The sequence below is a fragment of the Neomonachus schauinslandi genome, chromosome 11, assembly GCF_002201575.2.
Source record: "Neomonachus schauinslandi chromosome 11, ASM220157v2, whole genome shotgun sequence".
Taxonomy (NCBI): domain Eukaryota; kingdom Metazoa; phylum Chordata; class Mammalia; order Carnivora; family Phocidae; genus Neomonachus; species Neomonachus schauinslandi.
The window spans coordinates 48,194,979-48,212,233 of NC_058413.1; the positions used below are offsets into that span (position 1 = coordinate 48,194,979).

At 41.4% G+C, this 17,255-nt stretch overlaps 1 protein-coding gene across 1 annotated transcript in view; it reads left to right on the top strand.

The window, feature by feature from the left end:
- RIC3 (RIC3 acetylcholine receptor chaperone) overlaps positions 1–10,777 on the top strand; it is a 54,938-nt gene extending 44,161 nt beyond the window's left edge. The window contains 1 exon segment of the mRNA XM_021685740.2: positions 10,312–10,777. Coding sequence (XP_021541415.1) covers positions 10,312–10,748 — 437 coding nt within the window. The 3' untranslated portion in view covers positions 10,749–10,777.
- Positions 10,778–17,255: the final 6,478 nt, after the last annotated feature.

The window sequence follows — 17,255 nt, forward strand, 5'->3', positions numbered from 1 at the left end:
ATAAGTGATGACTCTTAATTCCCTTTACCTGTTTCATCCATCCCCCACCCACCTTTCTAGCAACCACCAATTCTCCATATTTAAGAGTCTGGGTTGGTTGGTTTTTTTTAAGTTTATTATTTGAGGGACAGAGAAAGAGAGCAGGGGAGGGTAGAGGGATAGGGAGAAGCAGACTTCCCGCTGAGCAAGGAGCCCGATGTGGGACTTGATCCCAGAACCCCAAGATCATGACCTGAGCCAAAGGCAGACGCTTAACCAGGTGAGCCACACAGGTGCCCCTGTTTCTCTTTTTTTCTTTGTTTCTTAAATTTCACATATAAGTGAAATCATGTCTATACTTATACCAATCTCACAATGTCTTTATCACTGTGTCTATATATTAAGTCTTGAAATCAGGTAGCGCAAATTCAACTTGTTTTTTTCCCTTTTATTTCAAAATTATTTTGGTTATTCTAGGCCCTTAATATTTTCACATAAATGTAGAATCAGTATATCAGTATCTATGAAAAAGCCCAGTGGGATTCTGATTGGCATCATATTGAACCTTTAGATCAATTTGGAAGAATTAACATCATAGCAATATTGAATCTTCCAGTACATGAACATTTTATATCTCATCATTTATTAGATCTTTAATTTTTCAGCAGAGTTTATAGTTTTCAGTATATAGGTCTTGTACATGTTTTAAAAACTTAGGCTTAAATATTTCGTATTTTTGAAGATAATGTGTTTATTTTAAAATTTCTAATTGCTTGTTACTATATAGAAATACAATTGATTTTTGTATTCTGACTTCATTTCCTATCACCTTTCTAAACACACTTAGTTCTAGTAGATTTTTTTCTTTAGATTTCTTAGGATTAAATTTCGTAGAATTTTCTACATAGAGAATCAAACTGAATAGACCGTTTTACTTCTAACTTTCCAATCTATATGTCTTTTATTTTTCTTGCCTTATTGCATTGGTCAGAAACTCTAGCACAATACTGAATAGAAGTGGTGAGGGCAAGCATCCTTGCTTTCCTGATATTAGAGGGAAGTACTCACATGTTCTCCATTAGTGTGATATGAGCTGTTGGTTTTTCATGGATGCTCTTTTTCAGGTTGAGGAAGCTTCCTCCTAGTGTTACTTTGCTGAGAGGTTTTTTTGTTTTGTTTTTAAAGATTTTATTTATTTGAGAGAGAGGGAACATGAGTAGGGTAAGGGGCAGAGGGAGAAGCAGACTCCCCGCTGAGCAGGGAGCCCGATGTGGGGCCCAGCCAGGACTCTGGGATCATGACCTAAGCTGAAGGCAGACGCTTAACAGATGGAGCCACCCAGGCACCCCTGCTGAAAGTTTTTAATCACAAATGGATATTTAATTTTGGGAAATGCCTTTTGTTAACTGAGATCATATTTTTGCTTTCATCTGTTAATCCAGTGAATTACATTGATTTTTTTTTTTTTTTTTAATATTTAAACAACTTTACATTCCCGGGATAAACTACTTTGTTATGATGTTCTTCTATATGGCTAGGATCAATTTGCTAAGGACTTTTTATTTTTGTGTTTATGAGGGATATTGGTTTGTGCTTTGCTTTCTTGTCATCTTTTTGGTTTTGATTTCATGGTAATGCATTGCAATGTGTTTCTTACATTTTCTGGAAGACTTTGTATAGAATTGCTATCTTTTTCTTAAATACGGAATTTTCCAGTGATACCATCAGGGCCTAGACTTTTCTTATTGGTAAGAGTTTATTAACTACAAATTGAATTTCTTTAACAGATACAGTGCTATTCAGATTATTTCTTCTTGAATGAGCTTTGATAGCTTGTTTCTTTCAAGGAATTTATGTATTTCATCTAAATGGTCAAATTTATTAGTATAAAGTTGTTTATATTCATTTAATGTATGTAATGTATAGGGATGTTCTCTCTTCTGTTTCTGATACTGGTAATTTGTTCTTTCTCTAAATTTTTTCCTGATCAGACTGGCCGGAAATTTATATCTTTTCAAAGAACTGTATTTTGGTTTCTGTTTCCTATTTCCTTGATTTCTGTTCTGTTTCCTTCCTTCTGCTTACTTTTGGCTTAATTTGCAGTTTCTTTTTCCAGTTTCTCAAGGTGGCAGCCTTGATCTTTGATTTCCCCTCCCCCCAACCACTTTGGCCATTATTTTATTAATGTTATCTCTTTCTCTTTTTCTCTTTCTGTCTTCCTCCTCACCACTTCTGGTTCTCCAGTTGCACATTTGTTAGACCTTTGAAATTGCCCTATAGGTTGTACATAGACTGTTTTTTATTCATGCCATGCTAAATTTTGGATAATTTTTCTCACTGTGCCTTTAAGTTTGTTAATCTTTTCTTTAGTAGTATATGATCTGTTCCTAGTCTCATTTAATGTATTTTTTTTTAAAGATTTTATTTATTTGACAGAGAGAGACAGTGAGAAAGGGAACACAAGCAGGGGGAGTGGGAGAGGGAGAAGCAGGCTTCCTGCTGAGCAGGGAGCCCGATGCAGGGCTCGATCCCAGGACCCCGGGATCATGACCTGAGCCGAAGGCAGATGCTTAACGACTGAGCCACCCAGGCGCCCCTCATTTAATGTATTTTTAATTCAGATATTGTATTGTCATTTCTAGAAGTTCTATTTGGGTCTTTTTTAAGTCTTTCATTTCTTAAATATTTCATTTCTCATATTCTTATACCTTCTTTAAAATATGATGCATATTTGTACTAGCTTCTTTAACAGTCTTAGCTGCTGATCTTATCTTCTGGGTCTATTTCTAGTGATTAATTTTTCTCCTTGCTGTGGGCCCTAATTTCATGCCCTTTTTACATGCCTGGTAAATTTTGACTGGATGATGGATATTACAAATTTTATATTATTGGATTCTGGATTTTTGTTTTAGTACTTTAAATAGTTGCTGGACTTCTTATTAACACACAGTTAAGTTACCAGAAATGAGTTGGATTCCTTTAAGGCTTGTTTTTAAGATTTGTGAGAATGGGTCCAGAGCAGCCTTTACTCTGGCTAATTTAGCCCCACTAGTAAGGCAGTACCCTTCTTAGGATTCTGTCTGATGCTCTGCAATGTTTTTTACTCTGGCTGGCAGGAACATGAACTATTCCCAGCAATGTATGAGTGCCAAGAATTTTTAGGCCTAATGCTTTCAGTAGTTCTTTTCCTGGCCTTGGGTAGTTCTTCCACATATATGCACAGATCAAAACTCAGCTAAAAACATGAAGAGTTCTCTCTGAAGATCCCTGAAGCTCTTTTTCTACAAAGCTTCTTTCTAGTATTCTTCCCTGTAAATTCTAGCTGCCCTGGCCTTCCTAAATTCTAGTCTGTCTTCCCAACTTAGTGGGACCACTAGACTCTGTTTCCCTTTTCTCAGGGACCATGCTATACTGCCTATTAATGTTTGAAAATTGGTGCTGCCTATATTTCATTTTGTTTTCTAGTTGTTTAAAGAAAGGGGTCCCCATGTTTCCATCATTGCTTGAGCAGAAGTAAGAGCCTGCACATTTAACAGTGAAATAATTCCAGATATATTAAATAGTTAGGGATGGAGAAGAGGAACCTTTAAAAGAGTAGAAAAAATTGTTGCAAATATGTACTGGCTCTTTAGCAGGAAAGGATTACTTGAGTATAAAAGCAATGCAAGACCCATTCATAATAAAAACTCTGAGAAAAATAGGAATGGAGGGGAATTTCATCAATTTGATAAAGAGAATCTACAGAAACCTACAGCTAACATTAATAGTCAAAGGCAAGGGTGACTACTCTTATTCAGCATAATACTAAATATTATAGGTAGTGCAGTAAGGCAAGTAAAGGAAATAAAAGGCCTACAGATTAAAAAAGGAAGAAAGAAAACTGCTCCTCTTAGCAGATTACATGATTGCCTATGTAGAAAACCCCAACTCCCAGAGTTGGGGCACCTGGGTGGCTCAGTCAGTTAAGTGTCCAGCTCTTGATCTGAGCGCAGGTCTTGATCTCAGGGTCATGAATTCAAGCACCATGTTGGGCTCCACGCTGGGCCTGGAGCCTACTTAACAACAGCAGCACTCCCAGAGTGTGTTCAGCAAGGTTGTAGGATACAAGATAAACAGACAAAAATCATTATATTTCTACATATTAGCAATGAACATGTTAATAGCAATTTTAAATTTGGTATCAACATTTTTACCAAAAAATGAAAGACTTAGGTGTAAATTTAGCAAAACATGTACAGGACTTATGTGCTGAAAACTATACAACACTGATGAAAGAAATCAAAGGTGTAAATAAAGGGGGAGATCTATCATGTTCATATATTGGAAAACTCAACATAATACAAATATCCATTCCCACATTGACAAATGCGTTAATGCCACCCCTATCAAAATCTCAGCAAGATTTTTTGTAGATACAGACAAGATTATTCTAAAATATATATGGAGGGGCAGAGAAAATAGAATAATTTAAAAATTTTATAAAAGCAGGAGGAATTAGTTTACTTGATTCCAAGACTTACTATATAGCTAACAATCAAAACTGTGTGATACTGGTATAGGAATAGACCCATAGATCAAAGGAATAAAACCGAGAACCCAAAACCACACAAACATGTACAACTGATTCTTGACAAAGATACAAAAGCAGTTTTGATAGCCTTTTTAACAAGTGGTGCTCTAGCAATCGGATATCTATAGCAAAAAATAATAAGCCTCGAACTAAGTTCTACATATTACACAAAAATTAACTAAAAATAGATCATGAACATAAATGGTAAAACTCTAAACTTTTTTTTAAAGATTTTATTTATTTATTTGACACAGAGAGACAGCGAGAGAGGGAACACAAGCAGGGGGAGTGGGAGAGGGAGAAGCAGGCTTCCCGCCGAGCAGGGAGCCCGATGCGGGGCTTGATCCCAGGACCCTGGAACCATGACCTGAGCTGAAGGCAGCCACTTAACGACTGAGCCACCCAGGTGCCCAGCTATAAACCTTTTTTTGAAAAATATATAGAAAATCTTGGGGATCTGGGGTTAAAGAGTTCTTAAACTTGACATCATAAACAATTCATAAAAGGAAAAATTGATAGATTGGAGGTCATCAAAATCTAAAACTTTTGCTCTGCAAAAACCCTGTTAAGATAATGAAAAGACAGGGCGCCTGGGTGGCTCAGTCGGTTGAGCGACTGCCTTCGGCTCAGGTCATGATCCCGGGGTCCTGGGATCGAGTCCCGCGTCGGGCTCCCTGCTCTGCGGGTAGCCTGCTTCTCCCTCTCCCACTCCCCCTGCTTGTGTTCCCTCTCTCGCTGTGTCTCTCTCTGTCAAATAAATAAATAAAATCTTTAAAAAAAAAAAAAAAAAAAAAGATAATGAAAAGACAGGCTACACAGTGGGAGAAAATATTTGCAAATCACCTATCCAACAAAGGACTTATATCTAGAGTATATAAGAACTCTCGGGATGCCTGGGTGGCTCAGTGTCGGTGAGGCATCTGCCTTCGGCTTGGGTCATGATCCCAGGGTCCTGGGATTGAGCCCCTGAGTCAGGGCTCCCCACTCAGCGGGGAGTCTGATTCTCCCTCTCCCTCTGCCCACCCCGCTCCCCCCGCTCATGCTTGCTCTCACTCAAATAAAATCTTAAAAAAAAAACAAAAAAAAAACACTCAAAACTCAACAGTAAAAAACAATCCAATTAGGAAATGGGCAAAAGATATGAACAGACTTTCACCAAAGAAGCCATACAGATGGCAAATAAGCACACAAAAAGATGTTAAACATCATTAGCCACTAGGGAAATACAGATTAAAATCACAATGAAATAACCACTACACATCTATCAGAATGGCTAAAATAAAAAACAGTAACAACACCAAATGCTGGCAAGGATATGGAGAAACTAGATCCACTCATACATTGGTGGTGGGGATGTACACTTAATCTGCAAAACATTTTGGCAGTTTCATAAATCTTCAACTACTCTACAACCTGGCAGTTGCACTCCTGGGCATGTATCACAGAACTTAAGACTTAAATTCACATAAAACTTATACATGAATATTTATGGCAGCTTTATTTGTAGTCACCCCAAACTGCAAACAACCCAAACATCCTTCAACAGGTAAATGGTTACAAAACTGTGGTACATTGATACTTCGGTATACTACTCAGCAATAAAAAGAAATTGATACATGCAACAACCTGGATGAATTTCCAGATAATTATACTGAGTGAAAAAGTCTAATTCCAAAAGGTTCCATACTGTGCAATTATATAACTTTCTTGAAATGGTAAAATTATAGAAATGGAGAACAGACTGGTAGTTGTCAGAGGTTAAGGAGGAAATAGAGGCAGGAGGGAATAGGTGTGGCAAATAAAGGGCATAAGGGATCCTTGTGATGATAGAAATGTTCTGTATATTGACTCTATCAATAATACTATCCTGGTTGTGTACTGTCATATAGTTTAGCAAGATATTACCATTGGGAGAAACTGGGTAAAGGGTACATGGGATTTCTGGATTTTTTTTTTTTTTTTACAACAACATGTGAATCTGCAATATTTTTTTTGACAGAGAGAGAGATCACAAGTAGGCAAAGTGGTAGGGAGAGGGAGAGCAGACTCCCTGCTGAGCAGAGAGCCCAATGCGGGGCTTGATCCCAAGACCCTGGGATCATGACCTGAGCCGAAGGCAGACACTTAACTGAGCCACCCGGGCACCCCTGCAATTAAATTTTTTTTAAAGCAATGAAGAAAATTGTAAGGGAAAGGATAATGTAGCCTGAATATGTAAAACCTTTACTTAGATTAGAGAATACCACACAATTTAAAGCCAACACTAAACTAGAAAAAGTATTCGTGACAAATGACTGAAAGAAGTTGATACCTTTAATATATAAAGTGTTCTATAATTTATAAAACTGATATCCCCATGTAAGCAGTACACAGAAGAAAAAATGCACCTTGCTACAAAACATTAGAAAGTATTTCAATCTTTCTAGTAATCAAAGAAATGAAAATTGGCATTTTCTCCTCTAAATTGCAAATCTTTTTATATAACCTTGTTATATAAGGTTAAATCTTTATCACATTTATTTTCTGTCTTCCTCTTAGGTGGTGTTGAAATTATATAGAATTTTAGCTCCAAGTGATATTAACTTTCAAATATATTAGCCTATTTTAAGTATTTCAACAATGGCACTAAATTTCTAACCGTTTACATTGATAATTCTTATTGATTCATTGTTTACCACTTTCTCATATACAGTATATTCTTTCTCAGATTTTTAAATTTTTTTTATATTTGTCAGAATTCTTAAGTACCTCCACCCCCTACCCACTCACCCCCTTATAGATTGGTGTATTTTCTGAGTACTTGGATATCTACACATACCATTTTTCACCTTTATACAAATAATTATTTGATCATGCCATTTTTCTTTGTCTGAAAACTTTGCTGTATTAGCTTTCATTTGATGTTGAAAGTGAGAAATCTTATCACAGTCTGATTCTTTTTCTCAATAGGCAGACTGTTTTTAGTTTTCTGGCTGGAAACGTATAATCTTTTAATACTTAAACATTTGAATTTGGGCAGGTTCATTGGCATATATCTGAGTGTGTGAGTATGTGAATTTTTCATAGTATTTTTGCCTAGCATTTAGTGACTCTTCCATCTGAAGACTTGAGTCTTTCTTCAGCTAAATGATATTTCCTTTTATAACCTTTTTTTTGGTTATTGCTTCCATTTAACCTACTCTGCCCTCATTCTGGAATTCCAATAATTTGGAGATTGGATGTCCTGGATCAGTTTTCAATGCAGCCTATATTTTTTTTTCCTCACAATTTCCATTTCTTTATCATTTTTACCTTTGTCATAGAAGAATTTCTATACTTCGACTTCTAATATCCTCATTTGGCTTTTAGCCCTGTCCGTTTTAATCTATATTCTCCCTTTCTCAAGTTTAAATATTTTCTATTTCTAAATGCTCTTATTTCCTGTTTGCTCCCCTTTTTATATTGAAGTCTGGTTGGTTTTATCAGTGCAGTAGTATTTTGAATATTACTGGGAGTATCGGTTACAAGTTGATATTAACTCTTGTTTGCACCATTGACTGTTGTTTTTTTTGTTTTTTGTTTTTTGTTTTTTTAGGGGCTGTTACATAGTTTGCTTAGTTTGGTTCCCCTGCTGACTTCCTCATAGGATCAATGAGTTTTATAGCTTGCTTATATTTTTAATGAAGTTCTTGAATAACCAGCGATGTTGGCTGATAGTGGGCTACCTCAGCAGCCCGTTTGTGAGTCTCTGTTTGGTTTTCCTTAGCAGGCCTTCCCCTCTTAAACCAAAGCAGATAGCCATGGAACTCCAAAGGTAAGCTTTGTCCTTGGTGTGGAGAAGGCAGGAACATGCCAGAAAATGGACTTAAGTATTCAGTGGCTGGGAGCTGATTAGCAAGTATGCTTCTCCAGCCCGTGCCCTTGACCAGGGAGGCTGTGAGGGCCTTGGGTGGCTAGGCTGTTTGACCTCGCATTCCATCCACAGTGAGTTAAGCCAGCGGACTGACACTGCTTCACATGCCACTGGCAGTGATGACGAGGATGTGATCAGAGGGACAAGTTTTTATGTCACTGGTAGGACGGAAAATATACATTCTTCTGGAAAGCCATTTGGTGGAGTGTAAAAACAGGCTTGGAAAATGTCTAATCCCTTTAGTTCTCACATTTCTAGCGGGCTATCTTAAAGAAATAGGGAAGTGGACGTAGACTTCTATTCAGAGATCCTAACTGCCAAGTTACTTATAATAAGGGGAAATTGGAAAGAACCTACATGTCTTACAGAAGAGGCTCGGCCAGTCGTGTCCGTTATGTAGCTGTATGATGGGATGTTTTGCAGCTCACGATAGAATGCTGAATGAAAAAAATCAGAATATTACATTTTACACACAGTATGTTTATACATGATAAAAAGGCCAGAAGTAACACAACAGATTATCATCAGTGGTAGGATTCTGGGTGACTTGTGTTTTTTTTAAAGTTGTCTGTGTTTTTAAAAATTTTCTGGGGGCGCCTGGGTGGCTCAGTCGTTACGCATCTGCCTTCGGCTCAGGTCATGATCCCAGGGTCCTGGGATCGAGCCCCGCGTCGGGCTCCCTGCTCAGCGGGAAGCCTGCTTCTCCCCCTCCCACTCCCCCTGCTTGTGTTCCCTCTCTCGCTGTGTCTCTCTCTGTCAAATAAATAAAATCTTTAAAAAAAAAAAAATTTTCTGTAGTGAGTTTGTATGACTTTTATAATCAGAAAAAAAAAACAAACCAGTAAATGTTGTTAAAATAGGTCTCTCCACACTCTACACTGCATCAAAAAAGACCCCTGCTTTTCAGAATCTGCAGGCAAAAAGTGGTTTGCATTAGGGTTGAATTTGCCAATTATCATAATGTGCAAATGGATTTTGGATTCGCCGGCTTCTCGCATCGTGTAGGTGCACGGCTGACGCGCCCGCGCCGGCGTATGAGCTCGGGTGAGGCCCATCTGCTGTTCCAGCACAGCTTGGCGGACACAGATTTATTTCAGTTCATTCTTTAATTTGGCAGCATTTCTTCTTTTCTCATTATCATAGCTGGGATTCAGTACCAGTATTACTCATTTTGTTTACTGGTTTGTTGTCGTCTTTTGTTCCATTTTGTGGAGACGAAGAAGCCAACAATGGGAATTCTGTCTTGTGAAAACACAGTGCTTGTCCTTTGGGATCTTGGGCATGTCTTGCTGAAGGGGCTCTCTCTTTCTGACACTCACAAGCCGTTTCAGTTGTTTCGATTAGTCGAAGCCTTCGTGGTGGTGTGTTTTTTTTTGTTTGTTTTTTCCCCAAAGAGCTTAGTCTTCCTTTTCTCCCCCTTCCCACCCCCCCACCGCCCCACCCCCCCACCGCAGGAAGATTTGGAAATGGATCCAAATAGAAATTATAAACATTAGCCTTGAGCTATGCTCTCTCCATCTGGTGTTTGGTACTTTTTTTTTTTTTTTTTAAACTGAAGGCTCACGTTGTTTAATCTTAGTCATTGCAGAAGCCGGGGAGGGGGGCGAGACTTCTACTCTGCCCTAACCACCCTGCACTTGAGAAGGGATTTTCTTCTGAGTTGGTTTGTATTTCAAAAAACACTGGGATAGTCCGCCAGATCGCTAAGAATTTACTCAAGTAAAACTTTAGAACTGTTAGAGTCATCTTAGAGATTTTTTGAATGGATTTGTTGGGATAGGATGGCTGCCGCCTGAGAAGCCTCTTTGAGCCTGATACTTTCTGTTGAAGAGACATTCCTTGTAAGACTTTGTGCTACTTTTTTCTCTAGGTTACCCTGAAGAGACTTACCCAATTTACGACCTTTCAGATTGCATCAAGCGTAGGCAAGAAACAATCCTGGTGGATTACCCTGACCCCAAGGAGCCCTCTGCTGAAGAACTAGCTGAAAGAATGGGAGTGCTGGAAGGTGAAGAATCAGATCATTTGGGTTGGGAAATGCCCACTGACCCCGGAGCCGGGGAAGAGAATTCTGTTACCTCATGTGACGCAAAGCCACAAACCTGTTCCTGCTGTTTTCATGAAGAAGAGGATCCTGCGGTCTTGGCAGAGAATGCTGGATTCGGTGCAGACACTTACACTGAGCAAGAGGAAACCACCAAAGAAGTATGGCCCCAAGACTTCAGAGATGAAGGCCTGGGCATCAGCCCTGATAAAGTATATACAGGTGGCACATTGAGGAAGCGGAACCCCCAGGTTCTGCTTTAGTTGGTTTGGAGAAGTATCCATTACTCTAGTTCCAAGGTGACCTTTCTCTCCTCTCTGATTTCATCCTTGGCCCTGTGCCCTGAATTTCATTCTGTATTTAAATATCCTAGCTAATCAGGCCACTACCATGGATATCGTGTATCCTTCCTGGTGCTCACACACCTGTCACCTTGTAAAACACCATAGCAATTAGTATGAACACAATACAGCTTCACTCTTTCTCTTCATGCCTTTCTTCCACCAGAGAGTTGACCCACTGAGGAATTATGTTTGATCTGTTGGGCACTCAGGGGCAGAGGTCTGACTTCGTGCTAGGAGGAGCAGATGGTTTACCTGTGACCAAACATTAGTTTACACGTGATGAGGACTTAAGGCTGCAAAAGTGAAGATTATAGAGTCCAGGATGCCTTACTCTGTGGGCCTTGCGCAGGTTAGCGGTCCCCTGGGTTCAAGAAGAGAACATTTTGTTAGTGGGTATGATGGGGCCAGAGCAGGGTAAGACTCTGCTGTGTGAACTGAAGAAGCCCCTTCCTCACAGTGAGGGCCTTTTGGGGAGCACTGCTGCTGCCTCAGATACCCGCTTTTCTCCAGAGTAGCAGAAGGCTCCCAGCGACCTGTGAATGATCCCAGAGACCAGTTGGGGGACTGTTACTCTGGTTTTGCTGGGTCTCTAGCTTCCTTTATACCTGTTCTGTTTCACAGAACTGCCAGCCCAGAAGCACCATTGTACCTCTGGCCTTCAGTGGCCAGAGGAAGCTTTAAATAGAGATTTTAATCCTTGCCCTGCAAAGCCAAGGTTGGAGGCTGGGTGGTGGACCTCCACGAGACGGTCAGAGAGCGAGGGGTAGGGAGAGAATCTATGTACTTAAGGACAGCTATTTCTAATTGTTGTGCCCTCTGGGAAATTTGTTCTTACCACCACATGAACTGAAACAGAAATGAGGAGGACTGAACCTATAGACAAAGTGCCAGCCCGAAAGGAAAGTTGCAGTGTGTCTGTTGCAGAGAACCTATAGCAGTGCCCAGGGAAAGAGACTATTCTATATTCAGGTATCTGGGTCTTTTGAGAAAGCTGGGAAGGGGAGGAGGTTGGTCAAAATCCTCCCAGTCTTAACCTCACTAAAGGCCTAATTTTTAAGGGGGCCACCTGTTTTTTTTTTTTTTTTTTTTTTTTAAGATTTTATTTGAGACACAGCAAGAGCAGGAACATAAGCCCGGGGAGTGGGAGAGGGAGAAGCAGGCTCCCCGCTGAGCAGAGAGCCCGACGCGGGGCTAGGATCCCAGGACCCTGGGATCATGACCTGAGCCGAAGGCAGATGCTGAACGACTGAGCCACCCAGGCGCCCCTGTCATCTGTCTTCTTGAGATAAGATGGCACCCATGTATTCTGTCTAGGAAGGATGAGTGAATTCAGTTTACATGTAAGACCTGAGAGTTTAAAGAAGACACATTCCCAGGAACATTCCTCGTCATGAAATGTGGAAGACTTGAAAACTAAGAAATGATGTAAAGGTCGTTAGGGCTTTTGGAGTTCCATTGTTCCTGGTCGACTAAAATGCCAGGAAAATAGCTAAAATCAAACATATAGGCATATAGACTGCTGTCAGAAGGTTATGGGATCATATTTAGATAACATGTCAGCTAATAGTAGGCATTTCTTAAATTAATGAAATTAACGTTTCTTGTTACAGAGAAAAGTCATTGAAGACTAAGTCTGTAGGAAAAGTATATTGCATCCATCTGTGTGTGGAACCTTTGATTCACTTTAGAGAGTATAGTTTTAAAATGTACTAGAAGTGATCTAGATGTAATGCTCAAGGTAAAAAAAGAATGTAGGTGCTCTTTACTGTTTTGATAAATCATTTTCCCTGTCATTTCCCTTTTTTCACTGCAAGGGGTTGATTTATAAGGAGTCCTGGGTCCCTGGTTCCTTCTTTTTTGCCTTAGTATATATGGTTCCCTTATTAGAGATGTGTGTTTCTTTCTAGCTTATTCATTCATTTATTCATTTAACAGACACTGCCCACAGCTAGGCAGTAGGAACAGAGCCTCAATTCCTACCTTTAAGAAACAAAAAAGCTTAGTGTGGGAGCCTTGTCCAATTTTTTTTAAATGAACGATTAACTGTAAAAGGGCTCAAGATTGTGAATTCTGCAGGCAGAGAAATACTGGTCATGATTCCATCCCGGCCTATTCTATCTGTACTCTTGTTGGCTCCTTACCCCTCCTGAGCCTTGGCTTTCTCCTGACACAGGGGAGTCGAAGTCCAGCTCTCCCAGGGTGGGTAGGAGGATTAAATGTGAATCATCAGTGCATCTAAAACAGCACTGGCCCTCCCATCTCCTCCATGCTAACCACCCACTAGATGGTAGCTAATTTACTTTTATTGTACAAGGTTTTACGCTGTAATTGAGATGTGGACCCAAATCTGCAGGAACACAAAGATCATTTTTGCCAAAGTACTTCCAAGAAGCTTCACTGGGGAGTTGGATCTTCAGGCATGCTAAGAACTTCTCCAGGTGGCCAAGGAAAAGAACGGTAATTCTTGGCAGAAAGAGCGGTGTTGGACAAAACAGAGACAATTGTGGAAGTATGTGGATGTTCAGGTATTTTTATGAGGCTGGTATGTAGATGTCCTATAACCAACTCTTTATTTTGAATGTTAATCTTTGGGGGAAATTGGCTTTTGGAACTATCTCCTGCCAGGAGTACTAAGAGCTCATGATGGTTCCCACTGCCCTCACTCTTGGTTGGCTTATACAGCTGGGATATATTAACATTTATATTTCAGAAATATTTATGTGTTTGGTCATTTAGTGCCTTTGTGGATTTTTCCGAATTATTTTATCCTTCAGGGATGACAATTATGTGTATATACAACCCAGGATGACCAAAATCAGAGGACTAGTTTTTGTCATGTGTACTTTTTCCTTATGGTCTTCACTTCTCAGAACTGGTCTGGGCTGTGAACTTGATCAGCCCCCAGGTACTAGGTCCTCAGTGACCTTTGAGCACTATGGCACAGAGCCTGAAGTCCTAGCTCTGGGGATGGATAAATGGCCTAGGAAACAAGGGCATCACCTGGGACTGTGCTTGGTTAAGTTAGGAGGGCGAGCCAGTCAGGAGAGCCTCTTTCCTAGTCCTAATAGCACAAGGAAAGCACTTTGTGAGCTCCAGGACTAGCAGTGCACGTGCTCTAAAAAACTAGGCCCAGGGAGGAAGGCATGTTGAAGAATGGAGGCATACTGGACCTTTAGAAGAGATGGCCTATGAGAGCCACTCTCTCTGTACCTTCTATGGCTTGGGTGATCAGATAACTCATGGTCCAAACTAAGGCTCCTTGAGAGAAAGAGAAAAGGGAGCTTTAATTAGAATGATGCCAGGACAATACGTATAAACCGGGACTGCCATGGACCTATGGTCACCCTGTCCTTGGCTATTTAAAAGATTTGTCTTTCACGTGACCGCTAACCAACAAAAACCTCTGGTCAGAACCTGCATCTGCGGTTTCCCACAGAGGCAGAGCCAAGGAGCTGGGCCGTGGTTTTGGCAGGATCTTGGCCACATAAAAACTCCAAATCTAGGGTAAAAAACTAAAACCAGCTCTCCTTACTTTTGTCCTAAGAACCAGGCCCCTAGGGGCATACTGAGGAACTAAGCTGCCGATGCTTGCAGAGGACTACTCTAACCGAAGTCTCTTCTATCCAGCCCTTCCCAGCCTGGGTGTGGTTCTGCCCAGCCTTAAATCTGACGAGCTCAGCCACAGGGAGGACAGCGTCAGCCCACACAGTAGTATTTCCAAACAAGCCGTGAGCCCTTCCTACCCACCCCCACCCCCAGGCTCTTAGCCAGGCTCTTAGGACAGACGGAACGAATACACTGTAGGTAAGAAATGTTTTCTCCCCTTTTATAGAAAAAAAAAAAAAAAAGTGCACAGCAGTATTGAAACAGTTCAAGTTTAATTTGTTGCTATATGGTCTGTCCTTAGACAAACACTAAGTTCTACAACATATATAATGTCAACATGGGAAAATACCAACTTTTTCATTGCACATACCAGTAAATAAATACATTTGCTCAAGAATAGCAAAGAGTTTATTCAAAAAGTCACTTAATAAAAGCACAGTTTTGCAAGTTTGTCTAAAACTCCAGATAATTTGGAACAAAAATAAAATGACCACTCCAGAATAGGAAAAGACAATCTTGTGCAAATGGACATACATATTCTAGGCATTAGGAAAACTGGCTAAATGGCTAATCCCAGCAAGAGAAGTGCCCCCCATCCTGACCAAGTCCCCTTTGAAACTCTGCAGGATTAAGAGGCCAGAGTCAGGCTTCCCTTTCTAAGCCACTCAAAATTACACTCTAGGAAACTCTGGATCTTGGCCTAATCTGCAGCTCTGCCTGGACCCTGATGGGGGAAGGGAGAGGGGCAGTAGAACAGGAGAGAGGAATGGGTGTGACAGGTTTCTGAGGAAAGAAAAAAGGCACAGTGATGAGCCAGAAAAGGTAGTGATGAAAGCAAGGATCAATTTTCATTCACCCTAATTCTTACTGCAGCTGTGTAGATGAGAAAATGACCTAGGAAGATCATGTGGTTTGCTCAGAATCACATAGCTAAGTAAGTGCACTAGTGCTCTCTAGAAGACCACCGTGCCTCGCAACGTGGTCAGAAAATTAAATCTATCCGCACGCTTCTGCTATGCCTTCCCCCGCCCCCATATCCTGAGATGGCAAGATTGCAAACTGGAGGTACAGAAAGGGACCCAGCACAAACAGGAGCCCTTCCCCTGGTCTGTTCCTGGGGGCCGCTACCGTTCAGTGCTGGGCCCCACAACACAGCAGACTCCTTCAGCTCTGGAAAAGTGTGCTCGGAGGTCACAGGTACAGCTCAGCTGGGGCAAAGAATTCTGGAGGGGCGGCCAGTGTTGCCACAGTGAGGGACCACCAGGGACTCCAGCCAGGAGAGGGTTTGTGCTTGCGTCACAGAGCCACGGGCCGCCCGGCGTCTCCCCTCACTGCGGACCCCACTGTGAGGAAAGCATGTCCTTAGGAGGTTTGAAATCACCACCACTGCTTATTAAATTTAGAATTTCCTCTAAATGTAAACTTAGAGGTAAATGCTCTATTTCCAGACCAAAGACAAGCTTCTGCAATTTTGTTGCCCTTTTTGTCACTGAAGGACACAGACTCCAAATTTTCACACTCGCTGGCTTCTAACAAACACCTGTCTTCAGCATGCATCTGGACCTTAACTGCTCCTTCTGAACTAGTGTCGTGATTTTTAAGGCACATTCACTAGACTATGTTCAAATTCATCCCAAAGCATGCATGTAACATACCAATTTCTTCAGGTAATGCAAAATGGAACTGAAAAACTAAAATTTCTTAGACGGTATCCTCCTAATCTTTCTCCCAAGAAAGAGCTGGTACTTTCCCAGGTTTACTTTCTGACCAAAGAGCATGAAATGAATGAACAAAATCCACAGGTAATCGTAATATCCTTATTCCTTTCCTACTCATCCTTAGAACAATGATCGTAGTAAGAAACCTCAGTGGGTGAGTTGCAGATTGCCCTTTTCCCCAAATATACACAGACACGTAGACACACAGACAGAGACAGAGCACCTTGGAGCCAGAAGGAAAGAAGAGTGGGGAAGTGAACATCACAGCTCTACAGAAGAGCTGTTTGGGGGAAGAGGGTGTGGCCCCAGGAGCAGTGACAGAAGGAGCTGCCTGAGGTCCCAGCTGCCCACCACCCTTAGGGCTTGCTCATTCCATCATCCAGTCCCATCTGGGTAGAGGGTGTGAAGGACAAGAGCTCTTACCCTGGGAGATGCTGCGCCCAGGTGGTCTCCAGGGGCCCTGGCAGCTTTTTGAGTCTTTGGGCCCATGGCTAGGCGGCCAGTGGTCAGGGAAAACCAGCATCACCAGGAATGGGGTCTTAAGAACAGACCTTGTGAAGCTGGGTCTCGAGCAGGTGACTCAACTGCTCTTGTCACTCTGTGCCCAACAGAGTTTTGCTGCTGAGCTACCGTCCCCACGTCTAGGCTGGGAAGCTCAAGCCACGTTCCTAACCCCTCCTCGTCCTCTCCTGCATATTCGATGGAACGCAGGGTATGAGCGTTTTTCCACACTGGCGCCAGGCTTTCCTCTCAGATCAACCTGTTCTACTCTAAAATCCTAGACCCAGAGAAACAGCTTAAACCAGACTTCTGAGATCTAGCTTCCACCATCCCAAATGTCAACAGGTCTCTTCCCAGTCAGGAGAGTAAGAGCCCAACTGGGACTGTGGAAAAGTGGACCAGCCCCAGTGTGAAAAAGTCTAGTGCCCTCAGAATGACCCCAGGAGTGGTCCAGAAACTAGTCCCGTAGAGGGGCCTCACCCAGATCCCCGCTAGAACACTCCACATAGGAAATCTTCTAAGGAAATGAGAACACACTGCTACCTACCACTTCAGTCAGAACCACTCCCCCTCACCACAGAGCCTCACTCGAATGTTTCAA